This window comes from Vombatus ursinus, unplaced genomic scaffold, assembly GCF_900497805.2.
Source record: "Vombatus ursinus unplaced genomic scaffold, bare-nosed wombat genome assembly UNPS02014168.1, whole genome shotgun sequence".
Classification (NCBI taxonomy): domain Eukaryota; kingdom Metazoa; phylum Chordata; class Mammalia; order Diprotodontia; family Vombatidae; genus Vombatus; species Vombatus ursinus.
In genome coordinates this window covers 3,069,452-3,094,211 of record NW_020953946.1, presented here as the reverse complement: position 1 = coordinate 3,094,211, position 24,760 = coordinate 3,069,452, and the positions used below count along the sequence as shown (strand labels likewise).

The window sequence follows — 24,760 nt, the reverse complement described above, 5'->3', positions numbered from 1 at the left end:
ATTGCCTTAAAAAAAAAGTATTCACAAAATTCTTAAAATGAAATGTTAATTGACTCATTTAAAAACATTATAAAAATATCAGAGAATCATAGCTGGAATGAACCTTAAAGATCTTATGGTATAAGCTGCTTCTCTTACAAATGAAGGAACTGAGGCCTAGAGAGACAAAGTGAGTTATGCACACAAACTCACATAGTCATTGGTAAAGTTGGTGCTTAAAGTCAAAGATAACTCCAAGCAGCAGGTGGCACAGTGGATAAAATGCCAGGCCTGTGAAATCAGGAACATCCCAGTTCAGTTCTAGTGTCAGTTACTGGCTGTGTGATCCTGGTCAAGTCCACTTAATCCTAACCCTCTGTCTGCCTCAAATGTAAAATGGGGATAATAACAACACCTACCTCTGAGGATTGTTGAAAGAATAAAATGAGCTATTTGTAGAATACTTTGCCAAATTAGCTATCATTTAGGGTTTCTTTCCCTACACTATCTGGCAGTACAGTTAGGAGTCAGGATTATGAAAAGGGAAGGAATGTGAAAAATGATCCAATTCAAAATATTTGTGAATTGTTGTTCAAACAAACTCCTGGACACTCAGCAATTTGGGGCAGGCCTTAGGGTGGACTTTGAACTTTTTTTCTTCATTGTTTCTTATCTTTGGCTGAAACTGAATCTAATTGGGTCTGCTTTCACCAGGCTGGGGAGAAAGAAACAACAAATTGGAAAAGAAGAGCAATTTCTATTAATACTAAACATGAAATTAGGAGGATGGGGTTTTTTCTTTCTTAGCTGTAAGTTGCTGTGTCAATCAGAGGTACTGAAGAGGAAGACTTTTCCTACATACTGACTTTCTATAGTCAATTAAAACAAAAAACAAAAAACAAAAAACAAAAAAAACCCCAAAAAACAAAAACAAAAAAACCCCAAAAAACAAATAAACAAAAAAAAAACAACCACATAACCCCCCCCAAAACAACAAACAAACAAACAAACAAACAAAAAAAGGATTCTAAGACCTACTCAGGTGAATGTAGCATGGTAAATCCAGTGGATAGACGGGTGAGCTGAGAGTCAGAGGATACATGTTGTCATCCTAGATCTGCCATTATCTTCTTGGATTCATAGGATTATGGATTTAGAACTGGAAAGAACCTTAACCAACTGGTCCAATTCCTTAATTTTTCAAGTGAAGAAAGTAAGGCTCAGAATGACTAAGTAACTAGCCAGTGGCAAATGAAGGATTTGAACCCAGATCTTCTGAAACTAAATCCATCACTCTTTGCACTCACTGGGAAAATCACAATATGTTTAGGCTTTAGTTTCCATGTCTGTAAATGAAAGGTTTAGGCTAGATGATTTCGAAATTTCTGTTTCTATTACGCTAATTATAAGTACTAATGGTAACATACCATCAACTCTAAATTATCCTCAATAATAAAGGACAAGGATAACAAGGATAATAATCCCAAAACATCATTCTCCCTTGGCATTCTTCCCCCAAATACCCTAACAGGCTGGCCAGAACTAAAAATGTACATATTTGCATTTCATCCTTGTATTTCTCCTGCTGACTTTACCGTATTGTTCAGGTCTCCAATTTTAGTCCTAGATTGCAAGCTTTTCACTCCCCAAGACAAGTAGAAACCCATCTGCCACTTCATGCACTCAGTGATATTAAACCTTTCTCCATATTCTCAGCTACCATATTACTCCTCTGACCCTAACCCTCAACAGATGGGATAGAGGGAAACTGAGTAGGCTGTGCTCTTTGTCTTCTTCAGTGCTTATGAAGGTTTGGTTTTCTCAATGACAGAAAAAAGGATGGAATAGAAAATGACAGCAATGAAAACCCAGAATCTAAGAGGTGGAAGAGGGACCTGAGAGGCCAACTAGTCTGGCTCATATCTGAATAAAAATCCTTTCTAGAATATAACCAACAAATAGCCATCCATGTTTTGCCAGAAGACCATTAGCAGGGCATGGGGGAAGTGAACCAACTATATCCCACAATGTCCCATTGACTTTTGGTTAGCTGTGATTGTTAAGAAAATTTTTTTTACTTCATCTAATTTGCTGGTTTCCACCTTCCACCCTCCGTCCCTAGTTCTACCCTCTGGAATCAAAGAAAACAAGTCTAATCCCGTTACTGTGAACTAGCCCTTAAAATGTTTGAAGATAGCTATCATTTTGTCCTCTGCTCTAGCCTTTTCATCTCCAGACTAGAAATGCCCCAATACCTTCAATAGGTATTCAATAGCATGGACTAAGTATCCTGTACCTTCGTGAATGCCTTTTTTGGGACACTTTCCAGCTTATAAATGTTTTTCCTAAAATATAACTGGCATTCTGAACTGAACCCAGTACTCCAAATGTGATCTAACCAGGACAGAGTACAGTACAGAATACTTCCCTAGTCCTTGACCCTCTGCCTTTCTTAACTTAGCTTGAGGTAGTTTAAGCTTTCTTAGTTGACATACTACACTTAGTGACTCCTACTGAATTTGCAGCCCAAGAAAATACCCATATCTTCTTCAGATGAACTATTCTCTAACAATAAGCCCCCAATTTGTATTTGTGAAATTGGTTTTTGAAATACAAGTGTTAAGGCATTACATTTATCCTCATTACATATCATTTAAGTAGATATGGCTCAATGTTCCAGCCTACTCAGATCTTTAAAAAATCCTATATGTTACCTCTACTTTCCAGATCTGCATCATCCAGAAATTTGTAAGGGCAGCTAGTGGTGTGGTGGATGGAACACTGGACTTGGAATCAAGGAGACTTATCTTCATGAGTTTAAATCTGGCCTCTTACTAGTTGTGTGACCCTGGGCAAGTCATTTAACCTGTTTGCCTCAGTTTCTCATCTGTAAAATGAGCTGGAGAGGAAAATGGCAAACCACTCCAGTGTCTCTGCCAAGAAAACCCCAAGTAAGGTCATGAAGAGCTGGACACTACTGAAAAGTGACTTAACAAGCAAAAACAAATTTATTAGTTGTATCATCTGTGCCACCTTTATCCAACTCACTAACAAAGGCGCTAAACAGCACAGAAACAAGCAAAGATCTCTAAGACACTCCAGTGGAGACTGCATTTCAAGTTGATATTCAACACTTAAGGACTATTCTAGGTCAACTAGTTCCAAAACCTATTAAGTGTACTACTGTCTAGCCCACATCATTCCATCTTTACCATAAGAATAGCATGAGAGATTTTATCAAATGACATACTAAAATTTTGATAAAACATCCATAGAAATTTATTGTGACCAACCAACCCCGTCTGTCAAAAATGGAAATGAGATTAGTTTGGCATGACCTATTCCTGATGGAAACATGTTGGTTCTCTTATCACTGCCTTCCTTTTCCACATACTCATTAACCAGCTCTTTAATAACATTCTAGAAGTTTACAAGGAATTGAAGTTAAATTCACTGGCCTGTAGTTGACAAAGTTCATGCTCTTCCTCTTTTTTGAACCTAGAAACATCCACCCTTCTCCGATCCTTCAGTGCCCTTCTTATTATCCAAGATCTTTCCAAGATCAGTGACAATGCTTAGCAATTACATGTGAGAATTGTTTCAGTACCGTAGAATGCATTTCATCTGGACTAGAAGACTTGATTTCATCAAGGGCCAGAGGCACTTTCTGACTCTGTACTCCTCTTCGATATGAACTCCCCACGAGCCCTGTTTGTTCTGTTCTTTCTATCACCGTGATTGTTCTGCTTGGTAGAAGCAAGATAAAAGTTTTTCCTTTTCTCCATTGATAGTCATCATTATTCCAGTTATTCTGAAGAGTGAGTCCATCTCCAGAAGACCTGTGATGAAGCAGGCTACCCGCATCCTCATGGAAAGGTGAGGGACTCAAGGTGCAGAATAAGAAATTTTTGGACACACATGAATTTGTTTTGCTTGTGTTCCGTCACTTCAGTATCTGACTCTCCATGACCCCATTTGGGGTTTTCTTGGCAAAGATACTGCAGTGGTTTGCCATTTCCTCCTCCAGATCATTTTATAGATAAAGAACTGAGCAAACATGGTGAAGTGATTTGTCCAGGGTCACAAAGTAAGGGTCTGAGGCCAGATTTGAACTTTTAAAGTTGAGTCTTCCTGATTCCAAGACTAGTGCTCTACCCACCATGCCACATAGCTGCCTACTTGTTTTGCTAGATATGCTTATTTATTTAAGGATTGGGCCCATCCCCCAGCTCCCCTGGGAGACAATCTGAGGAAGAGAGGGGAGCCAGCAATAATGTTGCCAAAAAAAGAGAGAGAAAGAGAGAGAGAAAAGTATAATAGGAAGACTAGCCCATGAGGGCTCAGTACTTATTTCTTGCACAACATACTCTGCCTCCTGACAGTCCACATGGCTTCCTGAAAAGCAGAACGGAGGGGCCTCACCCCCATTTCAGAGCATGTGTAGTTATCCTATTTCCTGTTGGTTTTTCTGCATAATAAAAATCCTTCTTCAGCTGACTGCTGGTGAACCAGAACTGAGCATACATATAAAGGGTTTAAATAGATGTCATTGATCTCTCTTCTTTGACAGCTTTCAAGTGAGGATAGAGAAGAACTGCTGTGAGCTTCTAGTAGGTCTTTGGGTGGGTTAAGGCTCTTTCTCTCACCCCCATCTGCTATATGGCAATGCTATTTTTTTTCCTCTCTGGTATACTTATTTTTTTCTTGATCTGAGGTCAATAAGAATTAAAGGCAGGTCCTCCTGACTCCAGGGCCAGTGCTGTATTCACTGTGCCACCAAGCTCCACGCGGCAAAGTTAGGCTTGATATAAAGAAGAACTTCATAAAAATTAGGACTGTCCAAAAGTGGAATGAGCTGCCATGAGTGGCGTTGGGTTCCCTCTCTTTAGAGGTCTTCAAATGGAGGCTGGAAGACCCCTTGCTGGAGATATTATAGTGGAGATTTCTTTTGTGTATAGGTTGGACTAGCTGAGGTCCCTTCCAATTCTTAAATTCTGTGATTCTGGTAAGTTTCCTACATTGATCATAGCATAGCTAAATGGACAAGAAGCACCCAAGAGCTCTCAGCTTCATACTGCTTTTCATTTGTTGTACTCATTAAACTCTATTGCATTTCTATAAAGATAAGGAAGTGTTAAGAAGCATTAACAATGAGCAAGCCTTGAAGAACATTTCACAAGACAAAAACTTCAGAATGAGACAGCCGAAAAGAAAAATTCAGTCTTGAAAGTGTTGTCTGATTTACCTAAAGACCCAAATATGTACAGTGGAATAAGAAATTCAGAGGAAATAAAATCTGCGTGCACCAAGAAAGAGAACTGAAGTTTAATGAGTATACAGGACTGTAAGTAAAGTATCAGCAGACTTGGACACCAGGTATATGGTGAACTGATTCCCCACAGGTGCCTATCAGAGCTATGCAAGGCCAACAAATACTCAGATAGTTCCAAGTATTGATGTTACCCAGAAACCCTGGTGGCCATGTTAGAAAAGGTAAAGATAGGGTAAGGGGTGGGGTGGGGGTGGAGTCTAGGAGCCAACACCCCAGAGAGTAGAAAGCAATCATGCTATGCTCATTTGAGGCCTCATGGTCAACTGCCCAGGGCTTGGCACAAACTCAGCATTGGATAAATGCCTGTTGACTGAATGACTGATATGAGGTGAGGTAGGGAATGTTGAGGTATACTCATAGACTACAAGAAAGATGGAGTGAAAGAATATTTGACAAAGAATGGAATTTAAAGTGATAAGCTGCAGAGAGCAGACTCTCCATAAAGCTTTACATGTACTGCCCAAAAATGGAGTAGCAAAGATAATCAGGAACAAACACTCTGCTCTCTTGATGCTTTGCTGCTTGAAATACCAAGGACCAAGAAAGTCAGAACAACAACTGTGGTCTGATGATGGCTTAGACCAAGGGTCATCAATTGTTCTACCTAAGAATAGGGAAAAGGATAGAGCAGGTGGAAAAGGAGAGATGGGAGTAAAAACAAAGGGCCCAGATAATCTCCCAACGGGATTAATTTGGTAAATCCCAATGATTAAGGGCATGTCTAGAGTTAAGCTAATCAGCTTTGCAAAGGAACATAAAGAGGCATATAACTCATTTCCCTCCAACTGTGGCCTAATTCCTAGGAATAAACTTTGGGAAGGAAATTGCCCCTGGCATTCCCTGAAACAAAGAAAAATATAACATGGTCCTCTACTTCTGCAGTGAATGTGGCAAAAAGGCAGAAAAGGAAAGAGTTCTTAGACAGTCTATAAATATTAACTGTTGATACTCCAGATGTGAGAAAGATCCTTATCCAATGACCAAAGAAGTTGACATACTCCCATTACATGCAGCCAGAAATAGTGGAAAGCAGGAAAGAACATTCAACTTGGGAGTCAGGTAGACCTGAATTCAAATTCCGCACTTCCTAGCTGGTGACTACAGGAAAGTCACAGAATCATCTTGAGCTTCAGTTTCCTCATCTGTTAAATGGGATAATAATCATGATTGTAGTACCTACCTCACAGGCTTGAGGTGAGATTGAAAAGAAATAACACATATAAAGTATTTTGCAAATGTTAAAGAACTAATATCCCTACTATTAGAACTGAATCATGTCAATATCAATAAGTTTTGCTATAAAAATATGAGAGGGCAGTGGAATGAGTGCTGAACATGGAGACAGAAAGATATGAATTCAAATCCTTTCTCTGAAACTAATTAGCTATGTTATCTCAGGCAATGTATTTAATCTCTCTGAGCCTCAGTCTCTTTCTCTATAAAATAGGGATAATAAGAGCATCCACCTGACACAGTTGTTGGGAAGATGAAATGAGAATGTATATAAAGCCCTTTGCAAACCATCTATCACTATTTAGTAGCTTTTATTATTTTTAATTATATAAATGAAGCCAGGGGAAAAGAAGGAACCTGCAAGTCCTTAATTGCACAGGAAGGCAAGAGTAAGCAAGACTGTACTTGGAAAACTTTGACAATGCATTTCCCAATGCTAAGCTTCACCGTGACACAGATTTTTTTTAAACACCAAATTTCTTTGTTGTCATTTAGTCATTTTTCAATTATGTGTGACTCTCCATGACCCCATTTGGGGTTTTCTTGACAAAGATACTAGAGTGGTTTGCCATATCCTTCTCTAGCTCATTTTACAGATGAGGACACTGAGGCAAACAGGGTGAAGTGACTTGCTCAGGGTTACACAGCTAGTAAGTGTCTGAGCTAGATTTGAACTCAGGAGAAACAGCCTTCCTGACTCCAGGCCCAGCGCTCTATCTTATTGTGTCACCTACCGGTCCCTCATTTTCTTTGAGTGATCCTTTATGACTTCAAATAAAAGAATACCACGGTCTTTGTGGCTCACCAAAAGGACCATGGAGAAGCATAGTGAGCATGTTGGGTTTGACATTACCAACAATAACCAAAAAAAAAAAAAAAAAAGACCAGAAACAGTTTAATTTACAATGGGAAAGAGGTATGACTAGAGAAGAGAATAAAACTGGTCATGAAGTGAGAGCAATGGATAGTAAATGAACAGCCTCCATACATTAATTTCCACATAATGTTAATAGATTTAGTCCAGAGGTTGTAGCCAGCCACACTACCGGATTTGGCCCAAACCAAATTAAAATATAATTTAGAACTATTTAACTAAATAAAAATACATTTTAAAACAGATAATGCTAATATGAGGTTTTCTTAAGTCAACATGTAGCCCACTGGAATCACTATGTCAGGCTTAGTGGCCCCCTTTTCTATTTGAAATTGACATCACTGATCTAGAGGAAGTCCCCAGAATGCCAGGTAGGTCCCTTGGAGGATTAGAATGTAAGCTCCATGAGGGCAGGGGCTATGTTTTTGCCTTTCTTTGTATCCAGGGCTTAGCACTATGCTTGGCATATAGCAGGTACTTAATAAATACCTGTAGACCTGCTGATAGGACTTGTTGGAGGATGTGACAGTGCAGATTGATAGCAATGGGTACTCCTGAAGGAATCATCTCTATTGGTGAGATCATGGATCTGTTAACATAGAAAGAAGCCAGAACAAAGGAAGAGAGGGTTCCATCTGCTCTGTGCTAGTCAATTAAACCTGGAGTATTGTGTTCAGTTCTGACAGCCACATTTCAGGAGGGACAGTGACCAATAGGAGTACATCTAAATGAGAGACCTAGAAGATGAGGGATCCCAAATCTTTGTCATAAGAATGACTGAAGGACTGAGGTTGTTTAGCCTGGAGATGAGATGGAGATGGGAAAGAAATGACATGATCACAATACTGAAAATATTTGAAGGACTTTTCCCTAGAAGACAGATTAGTCCCACTGTTCAAGAAAGCAAAACTAAGATCCAAATGACTGGAAATTAAACTGAATTAAAATCTACCCCACTTTAAGAAAGAACTTGTTAAATTTTATGGACCATGTCATGATTTGTTTGTCACCTTAAATATTCACGTGGAAGTAGATTTATGATCTTGGACAATGGGTGGAAGGATAGACTTAGATGGCGTCCATTTGGACAAAAGATACCATTTCTATAAGGAAAAAGAGTTTTAGGAGCAGTTAGGTGGCGCAGTGGATAAAGCACTGACCCTGGAGTCAGGAGGACCTGAATTAAAATCCGACCTCAGACACATGATACTCATTAGCTGTGTGACCCTGGGCAAGTCACTTAACCCCAATTGCCTCCCCAATTAAAAAAAAGAACAAACAGTTTAAAAAAAAAGCAGGAAGAGAATACTAATCAACAGAAGCACTGGTGACTAGAAGTAGAGGACAGGGAGGCCACTAGAAGAAGGACTGAAAAGAAACTCAGCCTAGATAGAACAGAAAGGACTCTAGGAATTATCTGCTGAGGGCCTCACTACTCCACATAAGTCATATAAGACAGAGGTCCACAGGGGTACTTGAAGGTCAGACAAACTCTTTATTTCAATCAGTTCTGAGGGTACAGCTGGACTGCACCTCACGAGAGGGGTTTTAACTGGTATGGATAAACAACGGTTCATTGTGGTCACTCATTATAGTGAGAAACTCAACAGGGACATGGGACAGTGAATAGCCTGAAAAAAAAAAAGGTGTACTATATACAAACAGAATATAACTAGCTGTCCTATAGAAGCTTTCCAACATATGGGTTCTAAACTTTCTTCACTTTTATAGTGGATAAGGAGTTAATCTAATGACTGAGGTAGTCTTGGGCAAGAATCAGCTCCAAACCTAGGACCAAGTCTGCAAATGGTGAAAAGGAAACTGAAAAACCCATTTATTTCTTGCTTAATCCTTGTGTAGTAATAACAGTTAGCCACTAGGTGGCGCAGTGGGTAGAGCACTGAGCTTGGAATCAGGCATACTCATCTTCCTGAGTTCACATCTGGTCTCAGACACTTACTAGTCATATGACCCTGTTTGCCTCAGTTTCCTCTTCTGTAAATTGAGCTGGAGAAGGAAATGGCAAATCACTCCAATATCTCTATCAAGAAAACCCCAAGAGGGGTCCCAAGAGTCAGACGTGATTGAAAATGACTAAACAACAACAATAATAATAACTGATTTTATACAGTATCTAACATGTGTTATATAAAGCTCTGCATGAAACACTTTACAATTATTATCTCATTTGATCCTCATAACTCTGCAAGGTAGGTGCTATTATTACCCCCATTTTACAGATAAGAAAACTGAGGCAGGAAGAGGTGAAGTGATTTTTCCAGGGTCACACAGCTAGTAAGTGTCTGAGGCCTGATTTTAACTCAGGTTTCCTGACTCCCAGCATGGCACTCTAACCACTGAACCTTGCCCACCTGTAGTAGGAGATATAGGTACACTCACAAGATTGCTAACTGGGCCAGAAAAGGAAAGAGGAAAAAGATGATCATTCAATTCAACAATAAAACATTAAATACTATGTTCAAGGTATGATGCTCAGTGCTGAGGATGCAAAGATAAAAAAAAAAAAAATCAAAGCATAAAGAATCATGCCTGCACCAAAAGATAAAAGAAAGCAAGATTCAAATGTGAACCCAAACAATTAATATGGGAGAAATCTGGGACTCATGACCAAGTGACATTTGGGGAGAGTCAAGGGAGAAATAATGATTACCTGGAGATAAAGAGGATAATGAAATGTGAAGTAGTAGATATAAGGCTCTGTTATACAGAGAAAAAGTGTACTTGGCTTTCACTTCTGCGGTAAGTTCATTCTGGATGAATTTTATTAATTTTTCTAGCTCTATAAAATATTTTTGACAGTTTTGTATGGCACTGAATAAGTAAATTAATTTAGATAGAATTCTCATTTTTATTACATAGGTTCAGCCTACTCATGAACAATTAATATTTTTCCAGTTGTTCAGGTTTGACTTTATTTGTGTGAAAAGTGTTTTATAATTGTTTTCATATAGTACCTAAGTTTGTCTTGGCAGGTGGACTCCCAAGTGTTTTATATTGTCTACATTTATTTTAAATGGAATTTCTCTATCTCTTGCTGCTGGACTTTGCTGGTAACATGTAGAAATGTTGATGATTTATATGGGTATTTTTTTTATATCCAACAACTTTGTTGGAGTTGTTAATTATTTCAATTAGTTTTGTAGTTGATTCTCTAAGTAGACCATCACATCATCTGCAGAGTGATACTTTTGTTTTCTCATCACCTATTCTAATTCCTTCAATTTCTTTTTCTTCTCTTATTTCCACTACAACATTGAATAATAGTGGTGATAATGGGCATCCTTGCTTCACCCCTGATCTTACTGGGAAGGCTTCTACCTTATTACCATTACATAATGCTTGCTGATGGTTTTAGATAGATCCTTCTTATAATTTTAAAGAAAGCTCCACTTATTCTTATGCTTTTTAATGTTTTACTTAGGAATGAGTATTATATCTTGTCAAAAGCTTTTTCTGCATCTATTGAGATAATCATATCATTTCTCTTGGCTTTGTTATTGATATGGTCAATTATGCTGATAGTTTCCCTAATACTGAACCAACCCTGCATTCCTGGTATAAATCCCACCTGTTCATAGTCTATGATCCTTGTGATATATTGCTGTACTCTCCTCAGCAAGTTCATTCTCATAGCTGCTTGCTATTGTTAAGTGTTCTGGGTGGGTCTATGTTACGTGTGTGACTCTGGATCTCTGAAGGATGTGGTTGAGAGCAAGACCACAGTGACAATAGTTCCAGGGCTAAAAGAGAAGTATCAGAAAGAGGGCGAAATTGACATCTGTAAAAAACTTTTAAAGGACAAGAAAATGTTGATGGATCAGTATACTGAGCAACCTATATTCTATAGCCCAAATGCTTAAGAAGAGAGAACTGAAGATTCTGAATCAAAGCTGTGATACACCACCATGACTGGGGCACACAGGGTTCAAGTATCATGAATTATTAGAGGCCATTTGTGAACAGAAAAAAGAGCAGAAGGAGCCTATATTTGGTCAATGATAACTACAGAGTTGTTTTTTTTTTTTAATAAATATGTAATCAACTGAACTGTGTGCATTTTCTAAGGTGTGGCTTTGGTATTTCCCAATGAGGTGTGGCAATAAAAGATTAGATTAATCACAGAGCAAACCCTGACAGTATAAAAGACTGTGGGGTTCCTTTCCCCAGAATATTCATTTCTGAACACAGTCTTTATCTCCATCAGGAGTTTTATAATGCTAATGAAGCTGGTAAAATTTGACAGTGTTATGCCCTTGTCTTAGCTGTCAGAAAATCATCAATAATAGAATGACTGACTAACCTTGCATTTGCCAAAGCTTTAACCCTCCCTTCTCTTCTTCTATCCACACAGAACACTTCTAGGGACTGGCACATTTCAGCATTAAACAGCTTTCAAAGGTGTAGCACATTTACCTATTACTTACGGGTAATTCAGAATAATGAATATATGAACCAAAACTCCCCACCCTTACCCCAGTTTGGTAGCATTGTACTCATATCCATGGGGCAGCTAGGTGGCACTGAGGATAGAGTGCCAGCCCTGGAGTCAGGAAGGAAGACTTTTCTTCCTGAGTTCAGATCTGACTTCAGACACTTACTAGCTGTGTGACCTCAGGCAAGTCACTTCACTCTATTTGCCTCAGTTTCCTCATCTGTAAAATGAGCTGGGGAAAGAAATGGCAAACTACTCCAGTATCTTCACCAAGAAAACCCCCAAATGACGCCATGAAGAGTCAGACACGACTGAATAACGACTAAATTGAACTCGTATCTATGATGAGAAACATTTCTGAAACATGGGTTTACCTGATACTAACAAAGCTAATCACAGAATTTTCATGTTAGAAAGGATCTTAAGAGGTCATCTAGTTCAGGAGTTCTTTGTCATGAACCCTCTTTGGCAGTCTGGTGAAACCTATGGACCCCTTCTGAGAACACTTTAAATGCATAAAATTAAACAAAATACACAGAATTACAAAGGGGTCCTATTATACTGAAATAGTTATCAAAATATCTTTTAAAATGTTCATGGATCCTAGGCTAAGAACCCAGATCTAATTCAATACCTTGATTTACCAATGAGGAAGCTGGAGCCAAGTAATTTAATGTTAAATAAGTTAAATGACTTTCCCAAGTTCATACAACTTATTTGTACAAGACCTTAGGACTAGAACCTATAGCTCTACATATCCAGTCCAATGCTCTTTCTAGTTAAAAAAAAAAAATTAAATGCTGTTGACATGCCAAAGCACACTAGAAAAAATCAGGCCAAAAATAGTGGTGATTTCTGGAGGCCAAATCCCAAGAACATAATTCTGGTCTCTGACACGATTCTTAGGAACAGCACAGTATAGCAGACAAAGTCACGGCTTTTAACTAAGGAGACAAATTCTAATCTCAGCTCTCCCCTTAACGATATGATCTTGATACTCTTTGAATTATACTTTCCTAATGAGTAAGATTGGGGCAACTAGGGGATTCAGTGAATAGAGAACTGGGCCTGCAGTCAGGAAGACTCTTCTTTCTGAGTTCAAATATGGCTTGAGATGCTTATTACCCCTATGTGACCTCAAGACAAGTTTCTTGACCCTATTAGCCTCAGTTCTTCATCTGTAAAATGAGGTGGAGAAGGAAATGGCAAACCACTCCCTTATCTTTGCCAAGAAAACTCCAAATGGGTCATGAAGAGTTGGACACGACTGAAACAAGTGAACAGCAATAAAAATCAGTAAATAAGAAGGCTGAAGTAAACGATCTCTTCTATTTATTCTAGCTGTAGAACTCTATGATTACAATTCTGGGAAAAGGCATTGTTACATTTTCCAGAAAATCATAAAACTCCATATCCCTCACTTCATTTTTAAAAGAGGCAAATGAATATCTTCTGGGGTCAATATATAATTGGCCACATCATTCAGAGCATTGGTGTCAAATTTAAATAGAAATAAGATCTACTGACCTGTACATAAGGATCCTTGAAGGCTGTGTATTGACTTAGAAAGCCTCAAATGGTTCTATTATATTTTTATTTATTTCGTTAAATATTTCTCAATCATATTTTAATCTAATTCAGGTTGTACTTGAGAGTGTGGAGGCCTGCAAGCTTCATGTTTGACATTTTTAATCTAGAATATAGCATAAAGACTGATATTCAGAATGAGTCGTAATGAATATATTCAGTATTCAAGTTTACCAAGAGTGAGATCTAAGATAAATTTTAGAAAGATTTCTGTTAAAAAGCAGTTAAAATGAAAAAGTTTTGCTGTTTTAACAGTTAAATGATTTATCCACTATCCCTTGGGGTGACTAGTAAGTGAGGTGGTGTTACTATACCAAATTTTTCTCTTTTATAATAGATACACATTTATAGGAATCACAAGATTCCTAAAAAAACCTAATTTAATTGAAAGATGGTTGACTTGAACCCAGCTAAGAAAAAAGGTGCTATTTTCTTTATGGGACAGTATTGTATTAGTGGACAGAACACTAGAATAAGAATTGGGCAATGTGGTTTTCAGTTCTAACTGTGTCATTTGCTGTGTGACCTTAGATAAGTCACTTCCCCCAAATGGCCAAATTTCCTCATCTGTAAAATGAGGGGGTTGAGCCAGCTCAAATGTTTCTTCCAGGTCTAAAATACTATTATACTGCACTTTAACATACCAATTCAAGATACTCAAAATGCACCAAATATTAATTAGTTTCATGAGACTGCTTCTGCCCAGGTTGGTATCTTTAGTATTAGTAAGGCATTCAATGATCAGACAAAAGACCTTTCCAAGTATACCATATTTAATCTGCTGCATACAACTGAGATATACCCAAGAGAGTAAGCCATTAGGATAGTAAAGCCTTTTCCAGAGCTCTTCAGAGCCACATAATTCTTCCCTCCAGCATCAACATGAGGCAGGTAAATAATGACTTCTCTTTATTATTATTTCTTTTTAAGAGAAAACAAACTCTGTTGAGTCTTCCATCTGTTTTATCATTCTGCTTCATACCTCCCTTTAGAATGCAATCAAGTGGGAAGAGAAGCTCATCTTCTTTAAAAACACCCATTACCTGCATGAGAACCATACATCTGCTAATAGGAGTCCACATGTTCACTCGGGGATCTTAAGAATCTTCAAAGTCTGTCCTGTACACGAAGACTTTGGCCTAAAGCTAGGGTTCTTAGCCCAAGATCCATTAACTTTAAAAAAAATATATTTTGATAACTATAATCCAATATATTTTCTTTATAATCCCATGTATTTTGTTTTATGATTTAAATACATTGGTCTGAGAAGGAGTCTATAGGCTTTCACCAGACTGCCAAAAGCAGCCTATCACATACACACAAAAAAGATAAGTGCCCTTGACTGTGCACAAAGAGACAGATCTATACAGACAAGGAGAAAAAGGGGTGGTGGTGGTAGTAAAGCAGTAGACACTTGAACCTCATTGTCATCTAAACTAGTCAAAAGAAGGAAGAATACATACAAACACAGTTTGGCACAGAGAGATGGGGAAATAGAAAAACAAGGAAATCGGTGAGAAAAAGGAGAAGGGAGAATGGGGAACCAGAGAGAAAGTTTAAAGGAGGGATTAGTCCTAAGCAAAACAAATTCTGATGATGTACAAAAAAATATTTTTTAATGTTAGAACATTCTTTTATCTTTACCTTCTTTGACCAAGGTCACATACTTTTCTGTTTTATTTTTTTCTCAATTAAATGTAAAAATTTTTTAACATTGGTTTTTTTTAAATTTTGAGTTCTAAATTCTCTCCCTCCTTTTCTCCCCTCCTTGAGAAAGCAAGCGATTTGATATAGATTATACATGTGCAGTCATGCAAAACATATTGCTGTATTACCCATGTTGCAAAAGAATATAGACCAAAAAAAAAAAAAAAAGTAAACCAAGAAAAATAAAGTAAAAAAAATTATGCTTCAATCTGCATTCAGACTATCAGTTCTTTCACTGGAGGTGGATAGCATTTTTTATCATAAGTCCTTCAGAATTGTCTTGGATTGCTGTATTGTTGAGAATAGCTACAGCCGATTATCATATAATATTGGGGTTATTGTGTATAATATTCTCTTGGTTCTGCTCACTTCACTTTGCATCAGTTCATATAAGTCTTCCCAGGTTTTTTCTGAAAGCATCCTGCTCATCATTTCTTATAGTACAGTAGTATTACATCACAATCACATGTCACAACTTGTTCGGCCATTCCCTAATCAATGAACATTCCCCTCAATTTCCAATTCTTTGCCACCACAAAAAGAGCTGCTATAAATATTTTTGTACATGTAGGTGCTTTTCCTTTTTCTTTGATCTCTTTGGGATACAGATACAGTGGTATTGCTGGGTCAAAGGGCAGGCACAGTTTTATAGCCCTTGGAGCATAGTTCAAAATTGCTCTCCAGAATGGTTGGATTAGTCCACGAGTCCAAAAGTGCATTAGTATCCCAATTTTTCCCATATCCCCTCCAACATTTGTCATTTTCCTTTTCTGTCACATTAGTCAATCTGATAGGTGGTACCTCGGCGTTGTTTTAATTTGCATTTTGCTGTGATTTAGTGATTTAGAGCATTTTTTCATATGACTATAAATAAATGATTTCTTCTTCTGAAAACTCATATCCTTTCACCATTTATCAGTTGAGGAATGACTTGTATTCTTAAAAATTTGACTCGGTTCTCTATATATTTGAGAAATAAGTCCTTGCTGTAAAAAATCCCACCATCCACCAGGTTCCTGCTTTCCTTCTAATCTTGACAGTACAAAAATATTTATAGCTTTTTTGAGGAGGCAAACAATGGAAATCTGTATGTGATGTAATACTATTGTGCTGAACTCTTATCAGTGTAATGACCAACCAGGATGCAGAAGACTAAAGATGAAACATGTTTCCCTCTCCTGATAGAGAGGTAAAGAATTCAGAATGCAAAATGAGATAAATATTTTTTAGGACATAGCCAATGTAGAATTTTGTTTTGATTGACTATCTATGTTTGTAATGGGTTTTGGTTTTCTTATGTTCACAATAGAGGTGGGGAGAGTGGGGAGGGTGAGAAGACAAATCTTGGCTGATTAAAACAAAAAAAATTTTTTAAAGAAAACTTGGGAACTCTCATAAACAAAACAATGACCAACTACAATTCCTGAGGCCTTACAATGAATGAAGCATACTGCCCGACTCCTGACAAAAAGGTGAGAAACTCAATGTAAATGGAGACATAATTTTTTAGACATGGCAATGCAAAAATTGATTTTGCTTGTGTGTACATGTTTGTAATAGGGGTTTTCTTATTGTTTTCTCAATGAGAGGCATGGGGGGGCGAGGGGAAGGACAGAGAGAAAGCTGATCTTTGCAAATAAAATAAATATTTAATTAAAAAAAAAACAAGTATCCCTAATCTAAAGCTTATTAGACAATGGCATAGGCCTTTCTACCTCTTTTCCTCCTACAAAACTATCTCTTTAGCAAGATCCATTATTGATAGCTGCCAATAAAGAAACTGTTTATTATAAACATTTTCTACAGATGGACTTAATCACAGTTTTAATAAATGTTACGGTGTGTGCATGTGTAAGTTTAAAATTTTTTAAGTTCTAAGAAATGGTCAAGTGAGTAATGCCTGAAAGGACATCTACCAGATGAATCAGTAGTAAACCACTTTAGAGCCTACAGCCTGCTCTCCACACAAGCTGAAACACAGTAGGTATTAATGACAAAAAAGTATTTGAGGAAATAAAATTACATTTGCTCCAGGTAATGATAGACATTTAATACATCACTGTCTGCAAGACTAGCATGTCAGCCTTCTGTGATATTATTACAATCAAGTAACATCTGTTTCCTGGAAGGAGTGAAAGCCACAAGGCAGAGATAGGAAAAACCAGAAAAGCACCAGGATAAATGTTTGTTTTGCTTAACTGTAAAAAGCAAGTACTTTGCTTAAGTACTTAAGTGTACTTAAAATTATTGGGAATATTATTCATAAGTTACAGTGGTTATTTTTTAAAGCATTAATAAAACAACTAAAAGATAAATAAAAAAAGAGATAGAGACATTGTGAGTCAGAAACAGATTGAGACAGAGAGAGAGATATAGAAATAAAAACAAAGAGAAAAACAGAGACAGAGAGCCAGAGAGAAAGAGAAAGATCAAACTATGACCATATGCTTCAGAATGTCCTTAAATTAAAATGAAAATAAAAGGATGAAATACGTCACCAACACAGCTGAGAAATATCATTTTAAGTGATGTGTCAGAACCATTGATCTGTCACTGCATTTGCCATGCCGTGGAAAAAAAAGCACAAATCATGAATTCATGAGAGATGCACTGTTCTGAATGACATTAAAAATGGTGTGACTAGAATGATCCTACTTTGGGTCTTATTCTAATGCCTCACAGTGGTCAGGAGGTCACCTTGTGCTTTCTAAGGCTAGACCAACTTAGCACATGGTCTGGCAAATGCTACTGAGAAAAGGCCCAGAATATGCTCTTGATGATGAACTATGTGTCGACTGTCCAAGGCCCAGCTGACTTCACAACATACACAACAACAATATCCACTCACATAGCTGCCACCCAGTCATAGGCTCTCATCACTTTGGAACTATTGCCATATCTTTCAGGTTGGTCTCCCTGCCTCAAGCCTCTCCCCACTAGTCTATCCTCCACTGGGCTGCCAAAGTGATTTTACTGAAAACGCAAGTTTGAGGTGGCCCTACCCTTATTCAGTAAACCAGAGTGGCTCCCTATTGCCTCCAGGATCAAATATGAAATTCTGTCTGGCATTTAAAACCTGCCTCTCTCTTCCCAATCTTCTTGTGCACCGCTGCTTCCATGTTGTCTGTGAGTTAGACCGTGAGTTCTTTGAGTGCTGGGACCATGTTTTTGCCCTTTTTTTTTGGTATCCCAACGCTTGGCCCTTAATAAATGCTTGCTAATATGTCTGCACTTAATTGCAGTCTTCTGGGGTGGGGATGGGATGGGGTGGGGAGGCAAGGCAGGAAGAAGGGGGTAAAAAAAACAAAGTAAAAAGTGCACAGCAGAGAACAAAAGAAAACTTACAAGGAAATGAAGAAAAGATGGACAGCTCTCAACACAATGTGCAGTATTTATCATACAGGTTTTCTTGTAATGAAAATTTATCGTTACATACTTTGAATCCTCTCTTATGTTCTGCTATGTACCTGACATGCTTTTTTTCCCCTTTGTATTTAAGTTCCAATATTTAAATTTATGATTTTTTTTTCTTTTCTCCATTCTGTATTTGTGTTCTGGTGTTTGAGTCTAAAATAAAATTTTAAAAAAATGTTTTCTGGCTAAAAGAGAGGCTTACTATCAGAAGACTGGCCATGTAGGGATGACTTTTTTTGGCTACAGTAATTCAGAAAGATCATCTGATAAGGCGCGGAGGTAACTGGAAACAGCATTAGCAGAGGGAGTACCCATGCCAAGGGTCAAGTGGTTAAATACCTGGATCAGTGGCTGAGATAATTGCTCCAAACAAGAGACAATCTGTGTAGTAAAATTTGTCAGAGAGCTGTCCTACTAGCTTCATGAGCTTTACCACTCCATACATGAGATTCCTGTAAGAAGAGAAAAACGATCAAATTAGCAGGGCAGTTTCCCTGGGAGCTCAAGGAAAAATGAAAACAGAATCATCTACCCCAGTACCATAGAAGAGTGGTGTCAAACATGAGGCCTGAGGGCTGCATGCAGCCTACAACACTCCCAAATGAGGCCAGAACCTGATTAAAATGTGACTGGGAAATATTTAACATAATAAATATAAATGCAATGAAACATAGATAATATTACATTTTAAATCTAAGTCAATAGGAGACCAACAGGGATCCTTGTGTATAGATCAGTAGTCCTCATTTCTATTGGAGTTTACATCATTGCCCGAGAAAAGAGTGATACAAGCACCTAACACTCAGAGGCTACCAAATTTTAAGCGGAGGATCATCCTACTGCTTGCTCCCTCTCCCTCTCATTTGGAGCTTCCACAGAATAAATCAATCACACGACCAAAGGTCTAAATCAAAAGTATCCTTAAATGAAAACTTATTTCCCCTTTGGGGGAAAAAATAGGGAGATACCAATGTACTAGCATACGGTAAACAAGCTAACAAAAATGGAGTTGATATTGCGTGTCATGTACCCCAAAACTTCTTAAAAAACCTATAAAGAATTAAAGGGATGTTAGCACCAGGTAACTCTTTGTAGTCAATACCATTTTGCTGAGTCATTTGAACACTGTATTTTTAAAAAGGCAATGGAAAAACAATTGGAACAGCTGTTCGACAAGGTTTCCAATTAGCACTGTAGTCTCTTACTTAAGTTAGAGTTTCAGTTTCTAAAGAAGATGCTGAGGAACTAAATAACTGAGGAATAAAGTGTTTAAAAGCAACACACCATGACGTGATAGGAAATCCATAGGAGATGCAAAATTAATAAAATGGAAAGACAGAGGAGGGAAACTGGGCTGGCCATTTGACATGTGAGTTGTTTGCCTACTGCCTAAACCTAACCTTTGCCAAGAGTTGTTTGAAAACCAAGAGCAGAGTCCAATTTCAATAAACTCTCCTACTGGAATATAGAGAATTCAAGCAGGCTTATTGGTTTTATGAATCTGCCGCTTGTAACAGCATCAGCCAGCGAGAAGCACATAGCGTACAGACATAGGCAGCGTTACAATGCTTCCTCATTCCACTATGGGAAAGAGCCTCTCTTAGCACTCTTACTCATTATTTCTTCTGAGTCTTCAATTTGCCTTGAATAGGAACTTGCTTTAACTTAGAATAGAGAAGTTCCAAAACCCAGATGTGTGAGTCAAGATTAGGTGTGGGGGAGGGAGGAAGGAAAAGGGAAGTCTCAGCATCAGTGTACTTCTTCCTGATATCCTATCCTGATATGTCTTTTATCACCTGTAGCTTTAGTCTGTATCCATGAAAAATACATATAAAATAATACTTCTGCTTCAGACCTCCTCCACCTAAATAGTTAATCCAACTTCCCTTTGCAAGGCTTTCCACCCCCAATTTAGACCATTTTCCTCTATCTTGAACCTTCAGAGCTTCCTCAAAGGACCTGGAAAACTCATTCATACTAAGGTGTTAAGGATTTAATATCTCTCCCAATAGTTTTTGCATTTTAAGAGTTATACCAAGGGACTTTTAAAGTCCCTTTAAGGTAGAATTATAAGAATGACAGTTCTCAAAACAAATCATAAGGAACTGGATTTTTGTCTAATAGTTAAACCAATCTTAATCCAACTGAAGAAGTTGGATTACCCAAGGTGAAAGTCAATGCAAAAGAAAAGAGTATGTAGCAGGCAATTTTTGGGTGGCTTAGAGCTTAAATCTAAGTAAAGACCTTAGTAAAACCAAACTGTGTTCTCAAAACTAATTTTTAGATAATGCTTTAATGTTTCAAAAATGCTGGACTTTTGTCACTGCTCACTAACTAGGCTAAGGTGCTCTTGGTTCCATTTATCTGGAATAATGGGAGCCTCATGCCATCAAATTGTTTAGAAAAAGAAAAAACACAAAACCCTCTGACATGACAAGCTCTGAGCTACAACAGGCAAGAAATTAATTTTCCATTTTTTCCCCATCAAAGTATCTTGTTTCCACTATGCCAATGCTTAATTCAAAAATTGTCATGTGAATATTTCATGAAAATATGACTATTAACAAGTTTATTTAAAGTGCCTAAAATTTCTGGAGAATTTAATTAAAATAATTTTGAATTTACCAGAATTTCTCCTATAAGTAAAGCCAAATTTTACATTTTAGATCATTATGGTTACAGTTACCACTAAAATCACAAATATTGGGCTCTCAGGACCCACTCGTATTACAGCATTTCTGAAAAACACATTCACTCAGATCTATAAGAAGTCTCACTTACCCAATAATGAAACAGGAGACAGCAGTCCCTAAGAAAGCATAAGCCAGAATAGACCCAAGATTCCTGAAAAAGTGTCTCTAAATAAGAAAAATATAAATTACTTTGAGACCTTTGACAATATAGACAAGCCCACCACATCTCTCCAAAAAGAGAACGTTTACCTACAAGGTCAGTTTTGGTTATGTTAAAAGGTAAAATAATCAGCTTAAACACTGTGACAAGGAAAACTAATTCCTTGGCTCTACCAGCTAAAGAATAAATCAAGAAAAGCTAAGAAAAGCCAATGGGGATGCTCTAGTTAATCAAACCTAAAAGAGAGCTACTGCTTAGGTTTTATGTGGATGACTAATTGCCAAGACTCAGAATACACCTAACACTAAAATGACACTGGCAAGACAAATACCCCTTACTCCAGGAATATTTTCCTGATCTTCCTTTTTGTATTGATGTTTTTTCCATGAGACTTCACACAGCTTTTTTGTTCTATGCCTCTAATTAACTTAAAAAACATTGTGAGTTAAAGTTCTCTCCCTCTCTTTGTATTTGTCTGTCTTTTCCTCCTATCAGATGAAGCTTCCTCAAGGCAGAGAGCAGATTATGTCTTATCTAACTTGGTTTCTCCCCCAATGCCTATTAGCCCAATGTTCTGCACCCAGAAAGTTCTTAATAAATATTAGCTGAATGAAACATAATCATATCTGTCTTTGGTGATGTAGGAGTCACTTTGGCATCTTGTAGTAGCTGAGAGCTCAATATCATGGACACCTATTAGTTCAGGTGTTGGCACTCACTTGAAATGAATCTAGGGAAATCCCAACATTGGCCTTGAGGAAATGGAAAATAAGAAAACTGGGGGAAAATATAACTATTCAAATATTTTAAAGGATAAGGTTTCATCTTAGAAACAAGTCTTTCACACAATGTAAATGTATTTTAAATGGTCCAAAAAGAGGAGCTGGCCTTTGAGTAAACCATTTGTCTCCAGGGTTTATACAAAACGATAGCAAATTCTCCTTTTCTAAAGTCCCAAGATTTTGTGAGCTATCTTCACAGTCACATGAGGTTTCTTTTTACGGGTTACTGTGTCATGGTTTAGGATATTCAATATCTGGGGCATTCTCACTTGACAGGCAATAACTATTACAAAAAAAATACCTAGGATAAAAAAAAAAAAAGCTCATTTTAAAAATTAAGGAAGACCCTGAATCATCAGTGAGGCTACTGGCAACCAGAAATCAAAACTGAAAGAACTAGGGCAAGACTCACTGGTTAGAGACCTGCTCACATCTGAGTCTCAGCAAGGCCACTGACTGCCTTTATTCCATTGGCCCAAATGCTTGACAATGGCCACAATAGGGATTGGAGAATATGTAAATGGATCATTAACCCATCAACCCTAGCAAAAAAAAAAACCAACTCAAAACCCATGCCTTGCTGACCACAAGCATTGTCATTGTATTAAAAGTTATATTATTTTTACTTATCTCTGGAACATTATATTTGTCCCTTAAATCAGTTATCTTCTGATTAAAAAAAATAATTCATTTACATAGCAGCAGAACTTTTTATTTTAAATCAGATTTCAAAGAAATTAAGAACCATGAATCTACTTCTATTAGTTCCACACAGAGCTTAGCTGGGTAAGATGTGGGACTCTAAGGTGGAGGGAAGGGATATGATAAGAAGTAATCAGTAACATAAGTTCACTGAATCCTTGATCATCCACATATAAGTGACTCAGGATTAAGTGTTAAATAGTACCAGAATTTAAGAATGCCTCAAAGAAACCAAGCTGCATCAATTAATTGGAGGGTTTTTTTTAATGCATGAAGTAAAGAAAATTGAAACTAAAGGATCAAAATTTTTTTTCAAAATAAAATACTATCTGCTTATAATTATTATATTTAAACTGCATTTGCAATATTGGAAAAATTATAGTAAATTATAAACAATTATTTAAAAGCTCTTGTGTTACTTGATGCAAATGAATACACCTGGTCCTTTAAGTGTTAGCTTTCCACTACCACTCAGCATGCTTTATGCTCACATTTTATCCTTTGATTTATAGTCAAGTAATTCAAAATTACATTAGCATGAACCAAAGCAAAGCACAATAACAAAGTAAATCTACTGTCAAAAAGAGAATATGTTTCAAAATAGGAGCACTCTGTGTATGTGTGTGCTTATAGGCATATAATATATGGATTTTTCTTGCTGTCATTACTGTTGTAAATAATCTAGACTTTAACATAGCTCAAGAGAGACTGGCAGAAAGAGAGCTCACACAGCTATTTTTTGAAGAATTCAAAATATATCGATATTTCTATAGTGTCCCTTGAGATAACAGGGAGAAGTGAAGTAGAAAGAACTTAGTACCTGTTTCTCCATTATCAAAATACCTGATTTTGTTCCTGTGGTGTCTAACTTTGGCTGGTTCCATAAAGCCTCCCAAAGCTTCCATGCTAATGAATGGAAGTGGGTAGGTGGGTAGGGGAAATGGGAGACAACACATTTATGTGGTAGGAAGGGTAGAGGGATGGAGGAAAATGGACCCAAAGGAACTTAAACCCAAGAAAGGCTAGGATCCATTAAAGAAGTATTTATAAAGCACCTACTATGGTGACAGAATTTTCCATTGAAAATCCACTTGGTACTATTACTACCTATTAACTAGTCTTACTATGCTGAAGCCAAACTAGATTTTCTTGCTCTTTAGGTATTCAGAAGCAGTGCAGTTTAGTAAATAGAGAACTAGTCTTGAAACCAAAAAGATCTGGGTTCAAATACTCTCTCTGACTGGTCATGTGGCTTGTTGATTGATCAATTGGTCTGGAAACAGATTTCCTTTCTCAGAAAAGGACTTTAAGTGAATTATGACAATTCATATTTATAAAGCACTTTGAGAATTACTAAGTGCTTTCCTCATAAGGATCCTATAAGGTAGGTTATTTACATTTCACAGATGAGGAAACTGTTAGGAGTTTCCTCCATAATGGCTTTGGGGCACTAGGTGGCTTAGTGCTGGGCCTGGAGTCAGGAAGACTTATCTTCCTGAGTTCAAATCCAGCCTCAGACACTTACTAGGTGTACGGCCCTGGGCAAGTCTCTTATCCCTGTCTGCCTCAGTTTCCTCATATGTAAAATAAGTTGGAGAAGAAAATGGCAAACCACTCCAAGATCTTTGCCAAGAAAACCCCAAATGGGGTCACAAAGAGTCAGACATGACTGAAACAACTGAACAACATATAGTGGTTTTAACTTATAAGAGGTTAAGTCACTAGACCAGGGGGAAATAACTTCTATGTGTCACAGGAATGATTCAGACATAGGTCTCAACTCCAAGAACAGTGCTCTAATACAACATGCTTGTTTGCTTTTTTTTTTTAAATGTAAATTTCCC

At 37.5% G+C, this 24,760-nt stretch overlaps 1 protein-coding gene across 2 annotated transcripts in view; it reads right to left on the bottom strand.

Moving 5' to 3' along the window:
- The window catches only part of SLC9A7 (solute carrier family 9 member A7), a 195,359-nt gene that overhangs the window by 74,759 nt on the left and 95,840 nt on the right, over window positions 1–24,760 (bottom strand). For both annotated transcript variants that reach the window (XM_027859465.1, XM_027859466.1), the window contains exons 4-5: window positions 21,361–21,437; window positions 18,919–19,031 (exon numbers count right to left, since the gene is read on the bottom strand). In XM_027859465.1, coding sequence (XP_027715266.1) covers window positions 18,919–19,031; window positions 21,361–21,437 — 190 coding nt within the window. The remainder of the gene's footprint in view (window positions 1–18,918; window positions 19,032–21,360; window positions 21,438–24,760) is intronic.